At 35.6% G+C, this 20,269-nt stretch overlaps 1 protein-coding gene across 1 annotated transcript in view; it reads right to left on the minus strand.

Annotated features, from left to right (window-relative positions):
- Window positions 1-3,293: 3,293 nt before the first annotated feature.
- hgsnat (heparan-alpha-glucosaminide N-acetyltransferase) overlaps window positions 3,294-20,269 on the minus strand; it is a 31,265-nt gene continuing 14,289 nt past the window's right edge. Inside the window, exons 11-19 of the mRNA XM_056461091.1 lie at window positions 18,921-19,036; window positions 16,987-17,108; window positions 16,419-16,545; window positions 12,792-12,878; window positions 12,462-12,539; window positions 10,089-10,159; window positions 9,802-9,914; window positions 3,458-3,641; window positions 3,294-3,372 (exon numbers count right to left, since the gene is read on the minus strand). Coding sequence (XP_056317066.1) covers window positions 3,460-3,641; window positions 9,802-9,914; window positions 10,089-10,159; window positions 12,462-12,539; window positions 12,792-12,878; window positions 16,419-16,545; window positions 16,987-17,108; window positions 18,921-19,036 — 896 coding nt within the window. The 3' untranslated portion in view covers window positions 3,294-3,372; window positions 3,458-3,459. The remainder of the gene's footprint in view (window positions 3,373-3,457; window positions 3,642-9,801; window positions 9,915-10,088; window positions 10,160-12,461; window positions 12,540-12,791; window positions 12,879-16,418; window positions 16,546-16,986; window positions 17,109-18,920; window positions 19,037-20,269) is intronic.

Consider the following 20,269-nt stretch of genomic DNA (forward strand, 5'->3'; position numbering starts at 1 on the left):
GACAATGAGTTCACTGTACTCAAATGGCCTCCCCAGTCACCAGATCTCAATTCAATGGAGCTCCTTTGAGATGTGGTGGAATGAGAGATTCGCATCATGGATGTGCAGAACTCTGTAATGCTTTCATGTCAATATGGACCAAAATCTCTGAGAAATATTTCCAGTACCTTGTTAAATTTATGCAACGAAGGATTAAGGAAGTTCTAAAGGGAAAAGAGCGTCCAACCCGATACTAGTAAGGTGTACCTAATAAAGTGTCTGTGAGTGTAGAATTTATATATAATTCTCCATTAAAATCTCCCTTTAAAATAAACCCCATTGAAAGCCAAGTAGAGACTCCTGGTTTTATGATCTGCTCATCCATGTCATACAGTATGTTCAAAAGAAAAAAATGAGATATAATGGTAAAAAAAAAAGTATTTATTCTCATGTTGAAGAGTATAAAACAAAGATATACACAAAGAAATGTTGTTCATGCATCTCAAAAATGTCATTTATCCATCACAAAGATGAAATTGACTTTGCGAGTTGGCAACAAATATGTTGGATCAATATTTTCCCTTCTCCTTGGAACAATATTTTTTTCAAGCAGCAATGCGCACAGTATATTTATCTGTGATGAGTATCTTAATATACTTTATTTAACATTTGCTGTACATGGTAGAGGTAACAAGTTACTGGTAAACTGCAAAAAAGGACCTTGTTTTATCAGAGAAAACATTGTATTTGACACTCAAGTTGTGCAAATCTCCTGAGTTTTTGAAACAGCAAGACACTCTTCTTTTCCTGTAACCGTAATACTTTCATCTTAAGATATAAGGAATGAAACCCCAGTATCAAAAATTAATAAAGGCAGAGTCAATTAAAAATTAAAAAGTAAAACAACACAATTCCAGAGCTTCCGTAATATTAAAAATTAAACCTAAATCTGACTGTTTAATATAATTTTGCCTTAATATTAGATAATTCAGCAGATTTTGACTTGCACTGTAAAAAGTGATTAGTTACTTAAAGTGAGTAAACCAATTGCCTTAAAGCAAGAAGTTGACTTTACAAAAATAAAGTAAACCCATTGTAACTTGGAACTGTAAGTTGACTTAATTTTTATAATTATGCTAATTATACTTACTTTATAGAAAGTCAACTAATCCCTTGTTACAGTGTCAGACTATTTTAGCACGTCTGTTTTCAAATATGTGGTTCAAATATTTGGTTATATCATTAAGTCTATAAAATCTACAATTATAGCCTGTATTGAATTTAGTAGACACACTGGGGTCTGAAAGAGCAGATTGTTTTTTTTACTGTATGTCATTTTGCTAGATACAGAAAAACTGGGGGAAAAAAACAAATATAGTAATGGTTCATTCATTCATTCATTCATTCATTTTCTACTGCTTTTCTGGGGTTGGGTTGAGGGGGCAGCAGTCTTAGTAGAGAACCCCAGACTTCCCTCTCCCCAGACTTCCTCCAGGGGGTCCCGAGGCGTTCCCAGACTAGCCGAGAGACATAGTCCCTCCAGCGTGGGTCCTCCTGGGTCTTCCCCGAGGTCTCCTCCCGATGGGACATGCCTGAAACATCTCCCTAGGTAGGCGTTCAGGAGGCATCCGCAACAAATGCTTGAGCCACCTCAGCTGACTTCTCTCGATGTGGAGGAGCAGCAGATCTACTCCGAGCTCCTCCCAAGTGACAGAGCTCCTCACCCTATACATAAGTGTGCGCCCTGCCACCCTGCGAAGAAAACTCATTTTGGCGGCTTGTATCCGAGATCTTGTCTTTTCAGTCATGACCCAAAGCTCATGACCATAGGTGAGAGTAGGAACGTAGATTGACCGGTAAATCGAGAGCTTTGCCTTTCGGCTCAGCTCCTTCTTTACCACAACGGACCAGAACATCGACCGCATTACTGCTGCCGCTGCACCAATCTGCCAGTCAATCTCACGTTCCATCCTTCCCTCACTCGTGAACAAAACCACAAGATGCTTGAACTGGGGTAAGAACTCTCCTGCAACCTGGAGATGGCAAACAACCTTTTTCCGGTGTAGCACCATGGCCTCAGACTTGGAGGTGCTCGCAAACTCGCAGACTCGCAAACCGCCCCAGTGCATGCTGAAGGTCCATGTTCGATGAAGCCAACAGAACAACATTGTCTGCGAATAACAGAGACGAAATCCTGTGGTCCCAGAACTGGACCCCCTCCAGCCCAAGGCTGCGCCTTGAAATTCTGTCCATAAAAATTATGAACAGAATTGGTGACAAAGGGCAGGCCTTCTGGAGTCCAACATGCACTGGAAACAAGTCTAACTTATTGCCGGCAATGCGAACCAGACTCCTACTCTGTTAAGGGCCGTCTCGTCCCTGTATGAACAGAGTGCCTCTGACCCCATACTCCCAGAGCACCCTCAACAGAATGCCACGAGGGACACGGTCGAATGCTTTCTCCAAGTCCACAAAACACACGTGGACTGGTTGGGCATACTCCCATGAACCCTCGAGCACCCTTGTGAGGGTATAGAGCTGGTCCAGTGTACCACGGCCCTGATGAAAACCACATTGTTCCTCCTGGGTCCTAGGTTCAACCAGTAACGGTGTGTTGGAAAAAGTGATTAATTTACTTTTATTTAAAAAAGAGAGTACAATTAGCATAATTATAAAGATTAAGTCAACTTAACAGTTCCAAGTTACAATGGGTTTACTTTATTCTTGTAAAGTCAACGTGTTGCTTTTAAGGTAATCAGTTTACTTGCTTTAATTAACTAATCACTTTTGACAATGTAGAACGCTCAAAAAAAATATTTTTGCTGTTTTTTCTTTCAAACTACTTATTTAAAATGAGTCGAAACAACACAATTCTTAAAAATTTTTGGGACAACTTAATTGTTTTATGTTCAACCCAACAAAATTTATAAAACAATTAAGTTAGCTTGATTGATTTGTGTTGAGACAACATGAAGGAATTATGTGGAACCCTGCTTTTTTTACAGTGAAGGAAGACTTTGTTTATCTCCCCCATTGGCTTTTAAATTCATGACTACATTAAATAAATTAGACTTTCAGAACTGTCCAATATCATCATTTAGGAAATGACTTCATAATCAAACATAATGCCTTGCTCTGCTTCAAAATATTATTAATTACCCCCAAACCAATAGCCTGAATGGGAAATTTGGCAGAATCTGCCCTTAGCATCTTGGCATTGATTCTAAGGGCTTAGTTGAGTCCACAGAGGTACATACTGGCACAGCCACATGCTCTTCTTTCCTCTTCTTCCTTCTGCTCTTCTCAAATAATAGCCAAGTTCTATTCCTGGACCATGTGTGAGTTTTTTTTTGTCTCTGCACAGATGTTCAGAGATCTGCTGATTTTCTACATCTAAAAATAGGCACCCCAAAAGAATATAAAGAATTTTTTTCACAAAGATGAACCGGTCTTAAATTCTGCAGAACAGGAATTTCACCTTCAAATCTTCCAGAAGATCTTCTTCCTGTAGAGCAGGAAGGCTATGAACACCCATATGGAGGTGGCCAGCAGGTTTTGTGCCAGGTGCTCTGTGTGTGATTGGCTGTTGGCCATTTTCCAGCGAAATGGGAAATATTCCTCAAACACTTCATGACCCACATACACCAAGATGGAATTCATACCTGAGGGAGACAAAGACAATTCCTTAAAAAAAATGCAAGTATGCACAATAGCGCTAATTAACATAAACAGCCTTTTCCTATAGTCAGTTTTGTCCTTTTTCGGTAAACTTTGTTTAAATGTCAGCAAGATTGTTGTTAGGTACCTGAATAAAAATAACTGTTTAATAGCACCGGTTATGTAAGGTGACAGCATTGCACCTTTGAGTATTGAGGCTTGTTAAAGAGACAGTTCACCCAAAACCGAAAATGCTGTCATGATTTACTCACCTCTCACTTGTCACTAACATGTTTGAGTTTCCGAGACTTGTGGTACACCACAATGTACTTTTGATCGGTATGATTACTCTTCATTAACTGACACAAATTGATAGCGTTCAGACCTGAACCAGGCCAATGCAGTTCATGTATTACCAATAGACATGGGCCGATATAAGATTCTGATGGTATGATAACCTTGGATAAAAATAGCATGGTTTTACGGTATTGTGGTTATTGCTATAAAATATATTCTTTTTTTTTTAATGTCTGGGTAAAAAACAAAACCTTTTTTCCCCACTTTGAACACAATATATTTTATTTTGAGAAACTTTTAAAATGTTTTGGTAAACATGTCAGGCTAAATAATTCAAATAAATTATTGACTTCTGCTGTCTTCATTAGTTTCGAAAACACTGATTTCAAACGAATGAAAATGGATATTTTTTTTGCTGGAGATACTGTTGTTCTAAAAAAAACTTAAAACCAAACATAAAAAAACATACATATATACCTTAGGAATGTTATAGCAGAAATTTTGGTTTTAAAACCTTGGCATACCTTAAAAACGGCTATCATCCCATGCCTAATTACCAACATCACTTTCAAGCCTATCAAAAAGAATATTATGATCGATTGTGTCAAATGCAGCACTGAGGTCCAATAACACTTAGGTCCCTATCATACACCCGGCGCAAGAAGTGTTTGCCGCGATATGTTGCTATTTTCAGACCAGCGCAGCAATAATTTTCACATTTTATGCAACGTTGTTTAAATAGCAAATCCATTTGCGCCACTTTGTGGACTCATGGGTGTTTCGGTCTAGAAAAGAGGCGTGTTAAGACATTGATGGTGCGTTGTTATTTTGAGGAACTAAAATAGACTGTGCAATAGACCAGCTGAAAGCAGGTTTAAAGTCCAGCGCAGAGCATGTCAGTTGTGCGCCTCGCTTACACACTGCTTAATACACACAGAATGTACAGCAATACACAAATATCTTTACAAATGTAGGCTAATGGGTGTCTGTGCATACAACACCATTTCCTTATCCATGAAAGAGAAAGTAAAGAGGCCGAATGGAGGAGACTCACTCTTTATTCTTACGCTGCAGATGGTCTGCTTAACTGTTTTCTCACTAGTGTTCAGTTTTTACACTTACAAAGTCCGCCATGTAAATAGCAAATGCACTATAGTGCGACACAAACTGACTCTTAGGGTGCTTTCACACCTAGACTTTTGTTTCAGAACCTGGCGCATTTCCCCAGTTAGCGCGGTTCGTTTGGAAAATGTGAACTCAGCAATCGCGCTCGGATCAGTGCCAAAACAAATCGGTCCAAGATCGCCTGAATGGGGTGGTCTCGGCTCGATTGAAATGAACTCTGAAGCGGATCGATTGTAGTGAGAAAGCAAAACACAGTGTATTATGTATATGTAATGGGCTTATATATGGCTATATGAAGAGAGAATTATGAGTAGGGTGGAATGTCATTCATACCGGTAAATGTGAGTTTCATGTCAAATACGAAAGTGAAAGCATGCTGAACTATTAACGAGAGCTGTTTATCTGTTAGGAAAACTGACCGAACTGCAGTCTTGGTTTATGTGTTATTTCTCTGTATAATGTAAAGCCTATAATGCATAATTCTAGCCAAGGACAATGTATGAGAGAGTCTTACCTCTGATTTATACTTGGTGACGATGTCTGTGCGTGTCAACATTCAAAATTAAAGCGCATTTTTTCGCTTATAATGTCTTATTGCTCATTGTCATAAATTAAAATAAGGATGCATGACAGCTGAGCGGGACTCAGCAAAACAAACCGTGAAACTCTGACCAATGTGAGGAGAGTATTCGCATGTGACTTGTTTTAGCTCTTTTGGTCCATTTAGAAAATTTGCTGTGTGAAAGTGAACCACACCAAGTACGAAGTGCAACATTGTAACAATTTTAAACCCTGTTTCAGAACAAAACAGGTGTGAAAGCACCCCTAAAGGGAATGGGAGAGGAGACTCATTTGTTTAATGTACGTTATGCTCAAAACACACCCATAACTCATTAAGAGAATAAGCACAACCCTGTTAGACCATGTGCTATGGCACAAAGCGTATTTTTCATGGAATTTTTCACAAATAATGTTTCTCTGTGTGAAGGACAATAGTTGAGCTGATACAACTTTTTCTAGTATCTTTGATAGAAAGGCGGGTTTGAAATGGGTCTATAATTGACTAATTCTTTGGAATAAAGCTGTGTTTTTTTTAATAAGAGGGTTAACGACAGCTACTTTAAAAGTTTTAGGCACATATCCTAAAAGTAGGGATGAATTCAAAACATTAAGAACGGGTTCAGAAACTTCTGAAAACAATTGTTCTAATAATTTGGTCAGTATAGGATCTAACGTAGACATTTTTGACATGCAGTGCTCAGCATAATTTAGTACACCACATTTTGAAAATGAATTTTTTTTATCCATGTTTCAGTGAATATAGGCAATGTATTTTGGTGCATTTAAACTAAACAGATTAATTAAACAGATTTATTTATTAAAATAATATTTTAGTCACCAAAATATTTAGAAATTGAAAGATAATACAATTAAATTCAAGCTAAATATTCCCAAAAAATATATATATAATAATTACAAGGAATTTCAACTACATTTTAATTTTTTTTTTTTTGCTTCTCTTGATTTTTCCTCTTTTTAAAATATGCATTTAATATTTTTCTGTAACATAAATTTGGGTTTACTTGTTTTTGGACCATTATCGTAAGTTATTTTGTTAGATTATCTCCAGATTTGGCTTCAGTGCTGACTAATCTAATGTATATGCACAAATATAATATTGTATAGCTTCCTATTAAATATATGAATTTAAAGGATACATTTGTGAAGGGGTGTACTTATTTATGCTGAGCACTGTAGAAGTTGAGTTTCTTCTCTGTTGGACACGAAAGAGAATATTCTGAACAAAGCTGGAAACAGGTAACCATTGACCTTCATAGTATTTATTTTACTATGGACTTTTCTTTAAAATATCTTCTTTTAAGTTCAACAGAGAAAGACATTTTCATTTTTGGGTGAACTATCCCTTTAAGCACAAAGTATACTTCAGTTTTTACATGAGTCAGGATACAGTGCATGTGTCATTACGTGCACCACCCGGTTTTTATGACCATGCTTTCAATGTATGTGCAGCTCATACACATGCTTAGAATTGTTTTTGCACTTAGTTTGTTCATAAATTGTTGAAATGTCTAATGAAGAATGTGAGGTTCCTTGTAGCAACCTGTGTGTCACTTCAGGAAATACACACTTCCATTTTGATATGTTGCTCCATTTTGATATGTTGTTCTATTTTCTTTCTTTTAAATAATTTTATGTTCATTCATTCATTCATTCATTCATTCATTCATTCATTCATTCAACCAATCATAATATAATACTTTATAATGATTACCATGGGGTGACTCAATGGTTAGCACTGTGGCCTCACAGCAAGAAGGTTGCTGGTTCGAGTCCCAGCATGACCAGTTGGCATTTCTGAGTGAAGTTTGCATGTTCTCTCCGTGTTCGTGTGGGTTTCCTCTGGGTTCTCCGGTTTCCCCCCACAAGTCCAAAGACATGCGCTATAGGTGAATTGGGTAGGCTAAATTGTCCGTAGTGTATAAGTGTGTATGTGAGAATGTAAGTGTTTGGGTGTATATATATATATATATATATATATATATATATATATATATATATATATATATATATATATATATATATATATAAGTATATAAGTGTTTTCCAGTGATGAGATGCAGCTGGAAGGGCATCCACTCCGTAAAACATATGCTGGATAAGTTGGCGGTTCATTCCGCTGTGGCAACTTCTGATTAATAAAGGGACTAAGCCGAAAAGAAAATGAATGAATGAATAATATTTTATAATGATTACTATGGGGTGGCACAGTGGCTCAGTGGTTAGCACTGTCACTTCACAGCAAGAAGGTCGCTGGTTCAAGTCCCGGCTGAACTAGTTGGCAATTTTGTGTATGGAGTTTGCAAGTTCTCCCCGTGTTCCCGTGGGTTTCCTCCGGGTGCTCCGGTTTCCCCCGCAGTCCAAAGACATGCGCTATAGGTGAATTGAATAAACTAAATTGTTCAGTGTATGTGTGTGAATGAGCGTGTATGGATGTTTCCCAGTGATGGGTTATTTGGAAGGACAGCCGCTGTGTAAAACATATGCTGGATAAGTTTGTGGTTCATTCCTCTGTGGCAAACTCTGATTAATAAAGGGACTAAGCCGAAAAGAAAATGAATGAACGAATGAAATTGTCGATACAGTAGTGTATGAGTGTGTCTGAATGATTATTTCGCAATACTGGGTTGCGCTGTGTAAAACATATGCTGGATTAGTTGGCGGTTCATTCCGCTGTGGCGACCTCAGAAAATCGAGACTAAGCTGAAGGAAAATGAATGAATGAATGAATGATTACTACAAGACATCTAATGAAATCGTTATACGAGTCCCTTTGTCAATCAGGGGTCACTACAGCGGAATGAACCGCCAACTGCAAATAAATATTGCAGAAAAATAAGACGTCACAACTGACATTTTTCCCCCTGATATTTTACTGCCCTAATACACATGAACCCTTAATCAGGTATACCATATATGGTACCATATAACAATCCAATGCTGCATCCCAATTCGCATACTATCCATCCTAAATAGTATTTGAAAATATAATTAGCATGACCTAAATCCTAGTATGTTGAAAAGAGTATGTCAAAGGTTCCCGAATGGTTTACTATCTCTGGTAAAAAAAAATTAAGTGTAGAAGCGTCCATACACGAACCGCTGATATTGCCCACAGTACATTGTAGTCCTAATCAAATTTACGTCCAAAGCGCAAACACGGGTGACCTGAGGAGATTTCTCTGCATGAAAGACTCGTAAAAGGTAGATTAACCTGCTGCTGCTTCTCCACTAAGGTAAGAAATTAAATATCAAAGAAATGTGGATGATGTGTGGATGATTGACAGGGCTTATAACTAAGCAACATAACGATCTGTTAACGAGGAAGTAGCGTGTGCCAAAGCTTGCATACTCTTCTGTTACACACACAGTATGTAGTTTTCCTTCACAAAAAAGTGCATACTTTTAGGGCGTAGTATTAGAATGCATATTGGGACTCAGCACAAGGCCTTTTCAATGAATATTTCAATTAGTTCCCTATAAAGAGCTATGAAACACACCACTTAATTGGAAATGTGCTAAATTTACAAGTCATCTAATGTTAAACACTTGAGTTTTACCATTTTTGAATTTATTCAAACAATCTCCAGGTCTGGCTGGAACACTTTTAGCTTAGCTTAGCATAGATCATTGAATCGGATTAGACCATTAGCATCTCACTCAAAAAAAAAAATCAAAACAGTTTTGATAATATTCCTATTTAAAGCATATCCCTTCTGTAGTTACATTGTGTACTAAGAACAACAAAAAAAAATTAAAAAAAATAGCCATTTTCTAGGCTGATATGGCTTGGAACTATACTGTCATGGCTGTAGCAGGTATTCAGTGATATAACGCAGCACCTGAAAATAGTCCCCAGTTAGGTAACTAGGTAACAGCACTGCACAATATCATTAAATATCGCAAAAAAAAGTTGAGTGTTGCTTTAAAAAGACAGACTAAAAACAAAATTAATTAAAGACAGAGAAAGAGTGACAATAACACTGAGCTTCAAGGTTGTTAAAAGAGGGTAGACTATCAGAAAAACACTACTCCAAATAAAAGTTTGTAATGTACTGGATAATTTAGTTCATGGCTTGTTACACTTTAGAGAAGACATTAAAAAAAGACAAGAAAAAAACTTGCGTCTGATACAATTGTTACAGTAGGTACATCTGAGCTTACCAGGGTAGAAGAAGGGAGCTCCAGACCACCACTTCTTTACATCCACAGTGTAGTAAAAAAACACCAGAGCCACAAAAGCAAAACAGCTGAGAGTGGTCACATATGACAAAGACCTAAAACAACAGACAAATGCAAAATGATTTTATACTTCCTGCACATGAAACTTCAACTGAGCAAACTTTCATGTTTTAAAAAGATGTATTTGGCACCACAAAATCAATACCAAGTAACGTTAATAGTATCATCAAAAAAAAACTACAGAAATGCTCGAGAGAGACTTTGTTTACCACAGGTTTTTATTGACAGGGATGAAGCCATCATTTCTGGAGCACTTGGTCAATACAGCTGAGATGATCCCCTTAATGCAAACAGTTAAAAACAATCAATACTGTATATTAATATTGATTCACAGTATGACTCTCAAAGTGTGTTTGAATCTTCTGATAGCAGTAAAAAAAAATGAAACTATAAATAAATAAATAAAACTCATCTAATGCATCCCTAATAACATTATACACACTTAATATCAATTACAAACATTATCACACAACCTTCTGAAACACATGACTGTTATGAGTCAGTCACAGCATTATGTGTTGAAATATGTGTGCATAATGACTCCTTCAGTGTGAAAATGACCGCTGTTCAGATTTTCTTCTTGACTGCGCCAATTTAATGTTTTTCTATGGTCTTTATTCCTGCTCACATAATAAAATCATATCTACTCAAATCAGTTTTTCATGCCGATTTATAAAGCTATTTGGCAAAATCCCACGCAATATGATGCATAATCACATCTTTATTACAAAATGCATCCCTTCACATTGAGATTATGATCACCATTGTCATTATTTTGGTTAAATACATTGTCCCATCTTTATTATAGATGTATTATAAAATATTGCATTACATAACACATTTGTTAATATACATTTAAAGATGTAGGCATAAACAAAGGCAATAAACCTCAAATGGCAATAACATAAATAGTATTAAATGATCTTTATTTATTTATTTTTAAATTATAATATTATGATGAATTCAATTTAATAGCTATTTTCTGTTTTTATAGAAAATATGATGACGATGATATTTTACTCCTTTTTCAAGATTTAGGATAAGTCTTTTGTGTCTCCAGAATCTGTCTGTAAAGTTTGAGCTCAAAACACCCATCAGATTACTTATTATACCTTTCAGAATGTTAGAATTTACTGCTTTGAACACAATGTAGTTGTTTTTGTTGCCTGTGCCTTTAATGCTAGTTCTCACTGTTCCCATGTGCCTGTCAGTGTGCCTCAATCTCCGCCTCGGCTGCGTCAGATAAACAGCACAGTGACAGACATGAAGGAAGCAGGTCTCGCCTAACATTTGTGAGAAATGCTACAAGAACTTTTCCAATGATTATTTGATGTGTGTGTTGTCGAGAACAATGATGCACATACAATGTAGTTACAAAGTTCACGCACACACACACACACAGACAGAGACACATAGGGATGGGCGATAATTCGATAACGATAATTATCACGATATATATTTTGAAAATAAAACGATAATGACAGTTCGATAATGGCTCGATAATGTTTACGCACTACGCGTAATGTTTCGCAGGCATTTTGCAGCCTGCACTTCTGGATGCGGCACGTAGTATTAGTTTACAGCCATACAGTATCAGTTGCTCTTGGATGAGTAAAAAAATAAGGTAAAAAAAAGACATTGTTGACAAGAAATGTCACTAAATTTCAGTAATCTGGAGCTACTTTATTTTGTGTCGGATTGCAAAAAACTGAGCAACGTGACAGAGCAAAAGGTGCAGACGACCCGTGCCATCAAAAACAGGCAACACCACAAATATTCATGCAAGTGTCAGATAAAATTGGTTGAAACACCCGCGGATATAACCGAGATCTGCGCATAACAGGGTTTTATGCATTCCGCAATATGCAATGTCAAGAGAGTGACTCCATAAGGTAATGTAAACTGCACACACTTGATTATGTAATGCATAAAGTCGTGGATGCGTGTCTCACAGCGCAAAGCTTAACTTCACTCTTAAATGTCCATGCTTAATCAGTCATTGATAAGGTCTATCGATTAAAGGGTTATTGACAATCATTGACAAAAATATCGTTTTGAGAGAGACAAGTCATGATGATCATGTCATGCACAGCTACGTCTCATGCAGGTGCGGTTTGGGTCACTGTATGTCAAACGGTTAGGGTCGGGTACGGAATGATATTGTGCTGCTGTCGGGTGTTCTTTTAATTATTGCGGGTGCGGGTTTACCAATAAAACCCTGTGCAGGACTCTGTATCGTGGTGCGAGGACAGGAACTGAGAACCACTGATGTAATGATCAATTGATTACTTATTCAAATGATTAATCATTACTAAATGACCTTGCAGCTGCAAATAGCTTTTGTTTTAGAATTAATTTAATTACATTCATGTTTGATTTAAGATTTGCAAGATATTTTCAAATGTTAATAAGTAAAAGGCTTACTGATCAGAACAACTCAGTTGCCCATATACCAGAAGGAATGAATCCATTGTTGAATATTGCTTATAAGAATGTGATTAGTCATGATTAATCACAGAAAAAGCATGTGATAGAGAGTAATTTTTTTATGTTTATAAAATAAACAGTAATCAAATTCATACCAGTATCAATCCCCACATGAGAAATCTTGTGATTATTTGCCTGTGTTGGTCCCTGTAATGCAGCAGAATTTTCCCTGCCTGGAACAGAGAAAAACAGCATGAGCCAGATGCAATATAGCAAGACAATTATTAGATGCGATTCCTGAAAGCACTGCAGAACAAAAATAGTTTGAATGAAGCATGTGACTGCACTGCTGATACTGATACTGTAAGAGAAAGGGTCGAGAGAATCGCTGATGTTGCTATGAAAATCAATAAAACACAAAGAAATATGAAAAGAAAACTTCCAAAAGATCTACTGCATATGAAAACACAAGTCTATCGACTCACTTGAAGACCCAAAAAAGCCATCAATATGGAGTTGATGCTTCCCAGAACACCCTCAGGGTCAAAGGGCATCGTAGTAAAGTATAAAACCTATGGAGAAAAAACACAAAATCAATTGTATGAGTGAGTGCAAGTAAAGTACAGTAAGAATTGAGTGTAAAATTAGCTGTTGCTCTAGAAAATTATTACGAAATGTGACAATTTAATTTTAATAGACTCCTGGATCACAATAGAGGATTTTTAGACATTCACTGACAAAACTTAAAGGACCCAAAAAATGAACCTGAAAAAAATATATAACTAATTTAGATCCATAAATGAATACGCATTGTCATATATATAGACTTTTTATATCTTGCTAAAGATTAGCTACTTTTAAATAATATTTAAATGCATTAAATATATTATAATATTTAAATAACTTTTATATAATGTTAAAATAGTGTTCACGTGGGTTTCCTCCAGGTGCTCTGGTTTCCCCCACAAGTCCAAAGACATGTGGTATAGGTGAATTGGCTAAGCTAAAAATTGTCCATAGTGTATGTGTGAATGAGTGTGTATGGATGTTTCCGAGTGATGGGTTGCAAGTGGAAGGGCATCCGCTGTGTAAAACATATGCTAGATATGTTGGCGGTTCATTCCGCTGTGGCGACCCCCGATTAGTAAAGGGACTAAGCCGAAAAGAAAATAAATTAATGAATGAATAATCTTGAAATAACTTTTCAAAAGACACGACTGCTTTGTTTAGACTTTAGTAACTATAACTTTGACTTTTTATTCAGTTCTTGGTCTCATTTTATATGTAACACTGTAAGCTATGACATCGTCTTGCTTTTTACTACAAAAGACGCTGTTTTCGCGCACAAGTAATATGGTAAACAATGTAAACAATAATGCTAGGTCTTCGAAAGAAACAGTGACGTAAACAAATGAATAGCCATATCTAGTGCTTAATTTGTAAATTGCGAGGTCCCGCAACAGATTGGGGTAACAGATCCGGCATGTTACCAGAGGGGGTTGTTGCGGACGAAAGTGAAGTGGGGGAGGGGGTGTTTCTTGGGGCATTTTTTTCATTGGCATGCGAGGAGGGGGATCGGTAAAATAAGGTGCCAGATCAGATTTCACTAATTAAGCCCTGACCATATCTAATAAACTTACACAGATTTAGCAAAAACATTCTTTATAAGCTTACAGTTTAAAAAAAAAAAACAACTAGCTACATTCACTGCTTGAGGGTTGTAGCTTTATGTAGTTTATAGACAGTTTATGTATGGATGCTTACTAAGAGGTTAATTAATGACTATTATGTAAAGAAATTTATATGGTGACAAAAACATGATCCCTAGACATTAACCTAACAAAAATAAAGTTTGATATCTAGTTTGATGCTTGGCCACACAATTTATATAAAGTTATCAATTATTTATCAGTTTAACAGTCACCTAAAGTACTTTTACTTAAACAGGTTTATGGTTCCAAAACTGCCTTATAGTGATGTAAATAAATACAACATAAAATTGCAGCAAGTCTCTAATTTACATAAACATCAGAACATTTCCACACACTGCTGTTAGATGGCGTCTCAAACTTGAGCAGTGAGGGAATTGCAGAATTTAAAAGTTTTCATCTTGCATATTGGTAGTGGCTCCCTGATGAGCACATTATACGACAACACATTATCATTGTATTAAACACACAGTGCATCCCACAGACTTAAAGGAGTGCTATTATGCTCATTTTTACAACATGTAAAATAAGTCTCTGATGTGCCTAGAGTGTGTAGGTGAATTTTCAGCTCAAATTACTCCACAAATAATGTTTTATAACTCTGTGAAACAGCCCCTTTTGACCGTTGATCCTAATTGTGTAGTTTTGGTGACTGCCGCTTTAAATTCAAATGAGTTTGAGCTTTTAAAAAAGAGAGTAGAGCTACAAACGCCTGGGTGTCAGCATAATGGCAGATTCTAAAACAAGACTAATGTCTTATACTAATGAGGGAGGTCACTAATGGCCGGGGCTTTCCCCTTTGATGACACATACAAAAGGAGAATGTCAATCAAAGTGTTTCTGCAGACGATTTTTATAAACTGTGATTATAAAAAATAAATGTAATACTTTTTTCACCATTAGAAGCTGGTTATTTTCACAGACTGTTGCCACACAACTGTGTTATATCGAATCGTGATAATTTATGTCAATAACAATAAGCTCTGGATTTTTTTTACTCTATATTGATCTAAAAGCCAAATCACACAGCAGAAATGTGCAACAATGGGAATCTAAAAGTGTGTTGATATCGAATTTTCGGCCACCAAGATGTAGAGATTCGAGATGTATCGAATTCGATACATTCGGGATGCATTAAATTTTCAGCCACCAAAAATTTATTAGCGGGAAATGTTAATGCAATGCAATTTAATGGACCCTCTAATTTTTGTGGCTTCAGTCATTGTTGAATACTGGGGTACTCTTTTAAATCTGGAAGCATTAACAACTTATATCAATATATATATATATATATATATATATATATATATATATATATATATATATATATATATATATCGTTATCATTCAATATGGAAAATAATTATTGAGATTTTGCCATATCACCCAGCCCTAGTTTAAACCCCTTATAAAAGTGATTTTTGCATAATAGGCCCCTTTTAAGAAAATAGAGAAATATGTGATTATAAGGTATAAACAATGATCAGGCGAGGACAAAAAAGAAGGAAGACGATATAATTGTAATTGCAATGTCGGGACAGATCCACACACCGCCGCTGGATGGCACGACTAACTCAGTTAGTTCTCAATTAAAAAGTTTAATTGTCTCTGTAATTTAGTGACTCTTTATTCTACTCGATAAATAAACTACTAGTCAGTTAACAATTCGAACTGTAAAAATATTAAGCCTAGTTAAATTGAGCAGCCTAATATGCTTTAACATTCCACACTGAAAAATATATCATGCATTGCTAAAAAGAGTTTATCACTTTCACTTTCCCTTTTCTTCAGCATAGTCCCTGTTTTTAATAGGTTTAATTAATAATAAAATCTATATTTTTAAATTGGTAGTATCATCAAAACAATTTCATGACAATTTTAGGTATTACATTTCAGGTGCTAAGCTGTAGCACTGAATAAACGAAGACATCAGGACCGACGACTTGCAGAAAATAATAACAAAAGTGAGTCCTGGCTTTATTTATAATGTACATAGAGCGTACTCGGTCGTGACATGCAAATGTGAGCGTGGAAAAAGTGCACAGCCGCACACACATTCAAAACGATTTCTAATAATCTTGCATATTGTCAGCGGCTTTGTCATATGCGCACATTATAGGACTACAAAAATCATTATACATGAATGACGTCCAGAATGAAGCAGTTAATGCTACTTCTTGTGCACAATGATGAGCAACGAAAGCACAAACCCTCAATCAGGTGTTCTGCTTTGATAACGATGAAACTGTATTTAAAACTTAATGATTAAAGACCTTTTTAAGGACTTAATTCACAAAAAAAACTGTGGATTTGAGACTTTTTAAGACTTTAAGTACCTCAGAAACCATGTAAAATATTTGAAATAGCCTAAACCAATCTTTTTAGCCCAGCCCCAGTGTTTACCCGTGATGAAGGTGTCTGGTAAATATGATTATCTTTGAGCAGCCAGCGATCGATGTAACCTGCAGCTCCACCGGTGCAGTTCTGGTACTGGCCAAAGTCCCCAATGCCCCCTGGACCCAAATAACCACTGCAGGAGAGAGAAGCCAAGAGCACAAATAGCAATTTCCACACAAGACGCGCATCATGAATAGCAAACAGATAGGCGTGAGTCATTCTTTTCAAAATGCTCTCATTTGCATATTAATTTTAATTTACATGGCATACATCCATCCAATACAACTGACTAATAAGGTTACATTAAACAATGTAAATTGCAATGTGTAAAAGATTTCTTTTGTTTTTCCGTTTTGATAATTTACCAAAGCTTTTTAACAATATGTTTTGCATTAGGCAGTCGAATCTATTCTTTCTAATATGTATGGCATTGCTGATATCTATGCTAATGTCCTATAATTTCAACAAGACAGAAAAACAGTCGTTTCTGCAGCAGGTTAAGGAATATGGGAATATGGGAATAGACAGCTCTGAAAATATGATGCATTCATATCATGAATAAGACTGTACTAACGTTGGGCAGCCAGGCACTGGGAGGAGGAAGGTCAAACACAGCCAGACTGTCTCGAGGATAATCACACACAACCATGCAGGCCAGTAGAGGCAGATATCATGCACCCAATACCAGCATGTTTCCTGGGAACAACAAGAAGATGCAAAACTGAAATTATTATTATTATTGTTATTATTATTATAATTAGTAGTAGTAGTAGTAGTTGTTATGTATAGAGTCAGCTTAACTCATGCGGTCATTAAAGCTCATTGTGTAAGTAATATAGCTAGCTGTACATACACTTGTCTATTTGTATATTTGCATTCACTACTTACTGCTATTTTATATATTTATTATCTGTTTTTTTGTCCTGTCTCTTTCACGAAAACAAATTCCTCGTATGCGTGAACATACCTGGCAATAAAGCTTATTCTGATTCTGATAAATTAAATAATGATAATGAAATTTTGGAAAATTAACCATCAATTTTATTTTAAATTTCTCAATCAAAAAGATTAGAATTAGTTATGAGAAACATTATATTTAATGTTGAAAAGGTTAAATCCAAACAGTTTCAGCAAGCGGTCTTACAATTTGGTGTCCCGTTAAGGGCTGCATGATATTGGAAAACAAAAAATTAAACTGCAATTTTTAGTTTTTATCCATTATTTTTTGCTATATAAATATGACTTCAGAAGACTTGAAAAGCTCTTTTGGGGAAAAATGTATCATTTTTAAAATATATTATAAACTATGCATAAAATATAATCAATTATAAAGAACAGTTGAAAATACAAATAAAAATAAAACAGTGCAGACTCTAACAGAATTCAGTTACAGAAACTAAATAATCAACTGTAAAATAAAACGGTATAGTCTTTATCATAAAATAATTAAATACAACTGATCTTTTTAATTGATCATTTCTTGTGCTCAAATGCTTTAAAAGTATAGTTCATGCAAAACTGAATGTTCGTTCTTTTTGCTGAACAAAAACGCAAAAAATCTGTAACCACTGACTTCCATAGTATTTGTTTTTCCTGCTATACATTTCAATGGTTACAGGTTTCTAGCATTTTTCAAAATAACTTATTTTGAGTTCAATAGAAGAAAGGAACTCATAAAAGTTTGGAACCACTTGAGGGTTTGTATATAGGGAGTATATTTTCATTTTGGGGTGAACTATCCCTTTAAACCTGCTTGAAATGCTGACACAGTCACAAACCTTAAAAATTATGCAAATTATATGCTTTCAATCTAGTATGGTTATACTTTGCATTATCACATGTGTTCGGAATTGTAGCTCCCATCCACTATAATCCTCAACATTGGCCATCCGGCAATGTGTACATTGTGATGTCTGCGCTGAAACCTTTTTTTTTGTGCAGCTCTAATTCCCCAATATACAACCCTAAATCAGAAAAAGTTTGGACAGTATGGAAAATGCAAATAAAAAAGTAGTGATTCCTAAATTTACTTTGACTTGTATTTCATTGCATTCAATACAACAAACATTTGTTAATGTGTTCCTCCTGATTATCTATACTGCCCTAACCTTTTTCTGATTTGGGGTAGTATATTTGGTCTCACTTTATATAATGTACTTACACTGAAATTATTAATTTATTACAATTGTACTTAATGTGTAAATACATGTTTTACTTTATACTTTTAATTAAATACCTACATGAAGTTACATCTGTAATTAATTTCCTTATCTATATTCCCTTACATCTTAACCCACCCTTACCACCTGAGGTCCACCAGAAGTGTTCTGCAATGCATTATGAACACAGTAAGCACATTAGTATTAATATAAAGTGGGGCCGTAAATATATATTTTTTTACAAATTAAAGGATCAAACATTTTGTTAATCATCAAAGGCATTAAAGCCAGCAAAACACATATAGATTGTATCTGCATATGACATGTGGAGAAAGTTATTGTAACTCACACTTGACAGGTTGGTGAGTCGGTCTGGGGACACAGCAAGATCCAAAGCAGCAACGATGAGATACGTGAAGCCCAGACGCTGTAATACACCAGGAATACGCAGAGAATCCCAAGACACTGCACAGAAACATGAACACATGCATAAAACATTTAAATGCTGTATTACATTTATCTTTACCATCAACTTGACATTCATTAAAGGTCCCATGATGTGCTTTGAAACATGCATGTTTCATACAATGTTCGACGTAATCTCAACCGAAACATGAAGACAGGGTGGGATATATTAGCCACTCCCCTCACAAAAAAAACAGCCAATCACATTTCGTTTTTATCACAGCATTGTCAGTGGGAGTTGTTAAGATCAAGCGCATAAACTGAAAACAAATGAGTCTCGTTTTGAAGGGGAAGGGACTTGTCAGATACTAGAGAGCATTTGATTGGTTGTTCATCCATTTAGGGGGGAGGTGACAAACAGCAAACTTTGGATGCTTATATCTTCTAAATACTAATTTTGTCACTTTTAGCTTTTGGATATATTTAAAGGTTCAAGAAACCCTGGAGTACTTTTTTGAGATGTTAACAGATTTGTGTGTGTTGAGCATCAGTTAAGACAATGTTAGCACCTGTCAGCTTTAATTGTGGGGAAAACTGGATAATTTTGAGTTTTTGTCAGCTAATTTCTTCTTCCGGGTTCGAAATAATTTTTGGGGCAGGATCAAAATCGGTGACGTAGTGCAAAACTACAAGTGGAGTGATGCCGCATCGGTTTCTCATTATTATTCATAGTGGAGTTTTCTTATAACCCGAAAAGAAAATGAATGAATGACAAATTGAAAAAGAAATAATTGTGTGAATTTACTAAAATATTCTGACATAATTAAATAAAAATATTGGGCTAGAATTTACCTTCAAATTTAAACATTACATGTGCTATTGCTGGGAATTAAATGGCTAAAAACCAGTTTATTTTTCGCGACGTAAAAAGATTTGTGGCTTACTATTGTTAGCTGGAGGAAGATGGTATTTTATTGGTGAAGAAACACTATATTTGGTCAAACCTTTTTGTTTTGGATTGAAATTTCTTAATGATCCCTAAGAAGCAATTTGGTTCAATTTCAGCAATAGTCAACACAGAACACCACACAAATAAAAGTTAACAATAAACAGTCAAATGAATCAATCAAATAAAATGGTAATTATAGATTAAACATTCAGTGCTCAACATAATTGACTACACCACACTTTGAAAATGATAATTTTATCCATTTCTCAGTAAATATAGGTAATATATTTTGGTGCATTTGAACAAAACAGATTTACTAAACAGATATATTTAATAAAATAATA

Source organism: Danio aesculapii, chromosome 1 (genome assembly GCF_903798145.1).
Source record: "Danio aesculapii chromosome 1, fDanAes4.1, whole genome shotgun sequence".
Taxonomy (NCBI): Eukaryota; Metazoa; Chordata; class Actinopteri; order Cypriniformes; family Danionidae; genus Danio; species Danio aesculapii.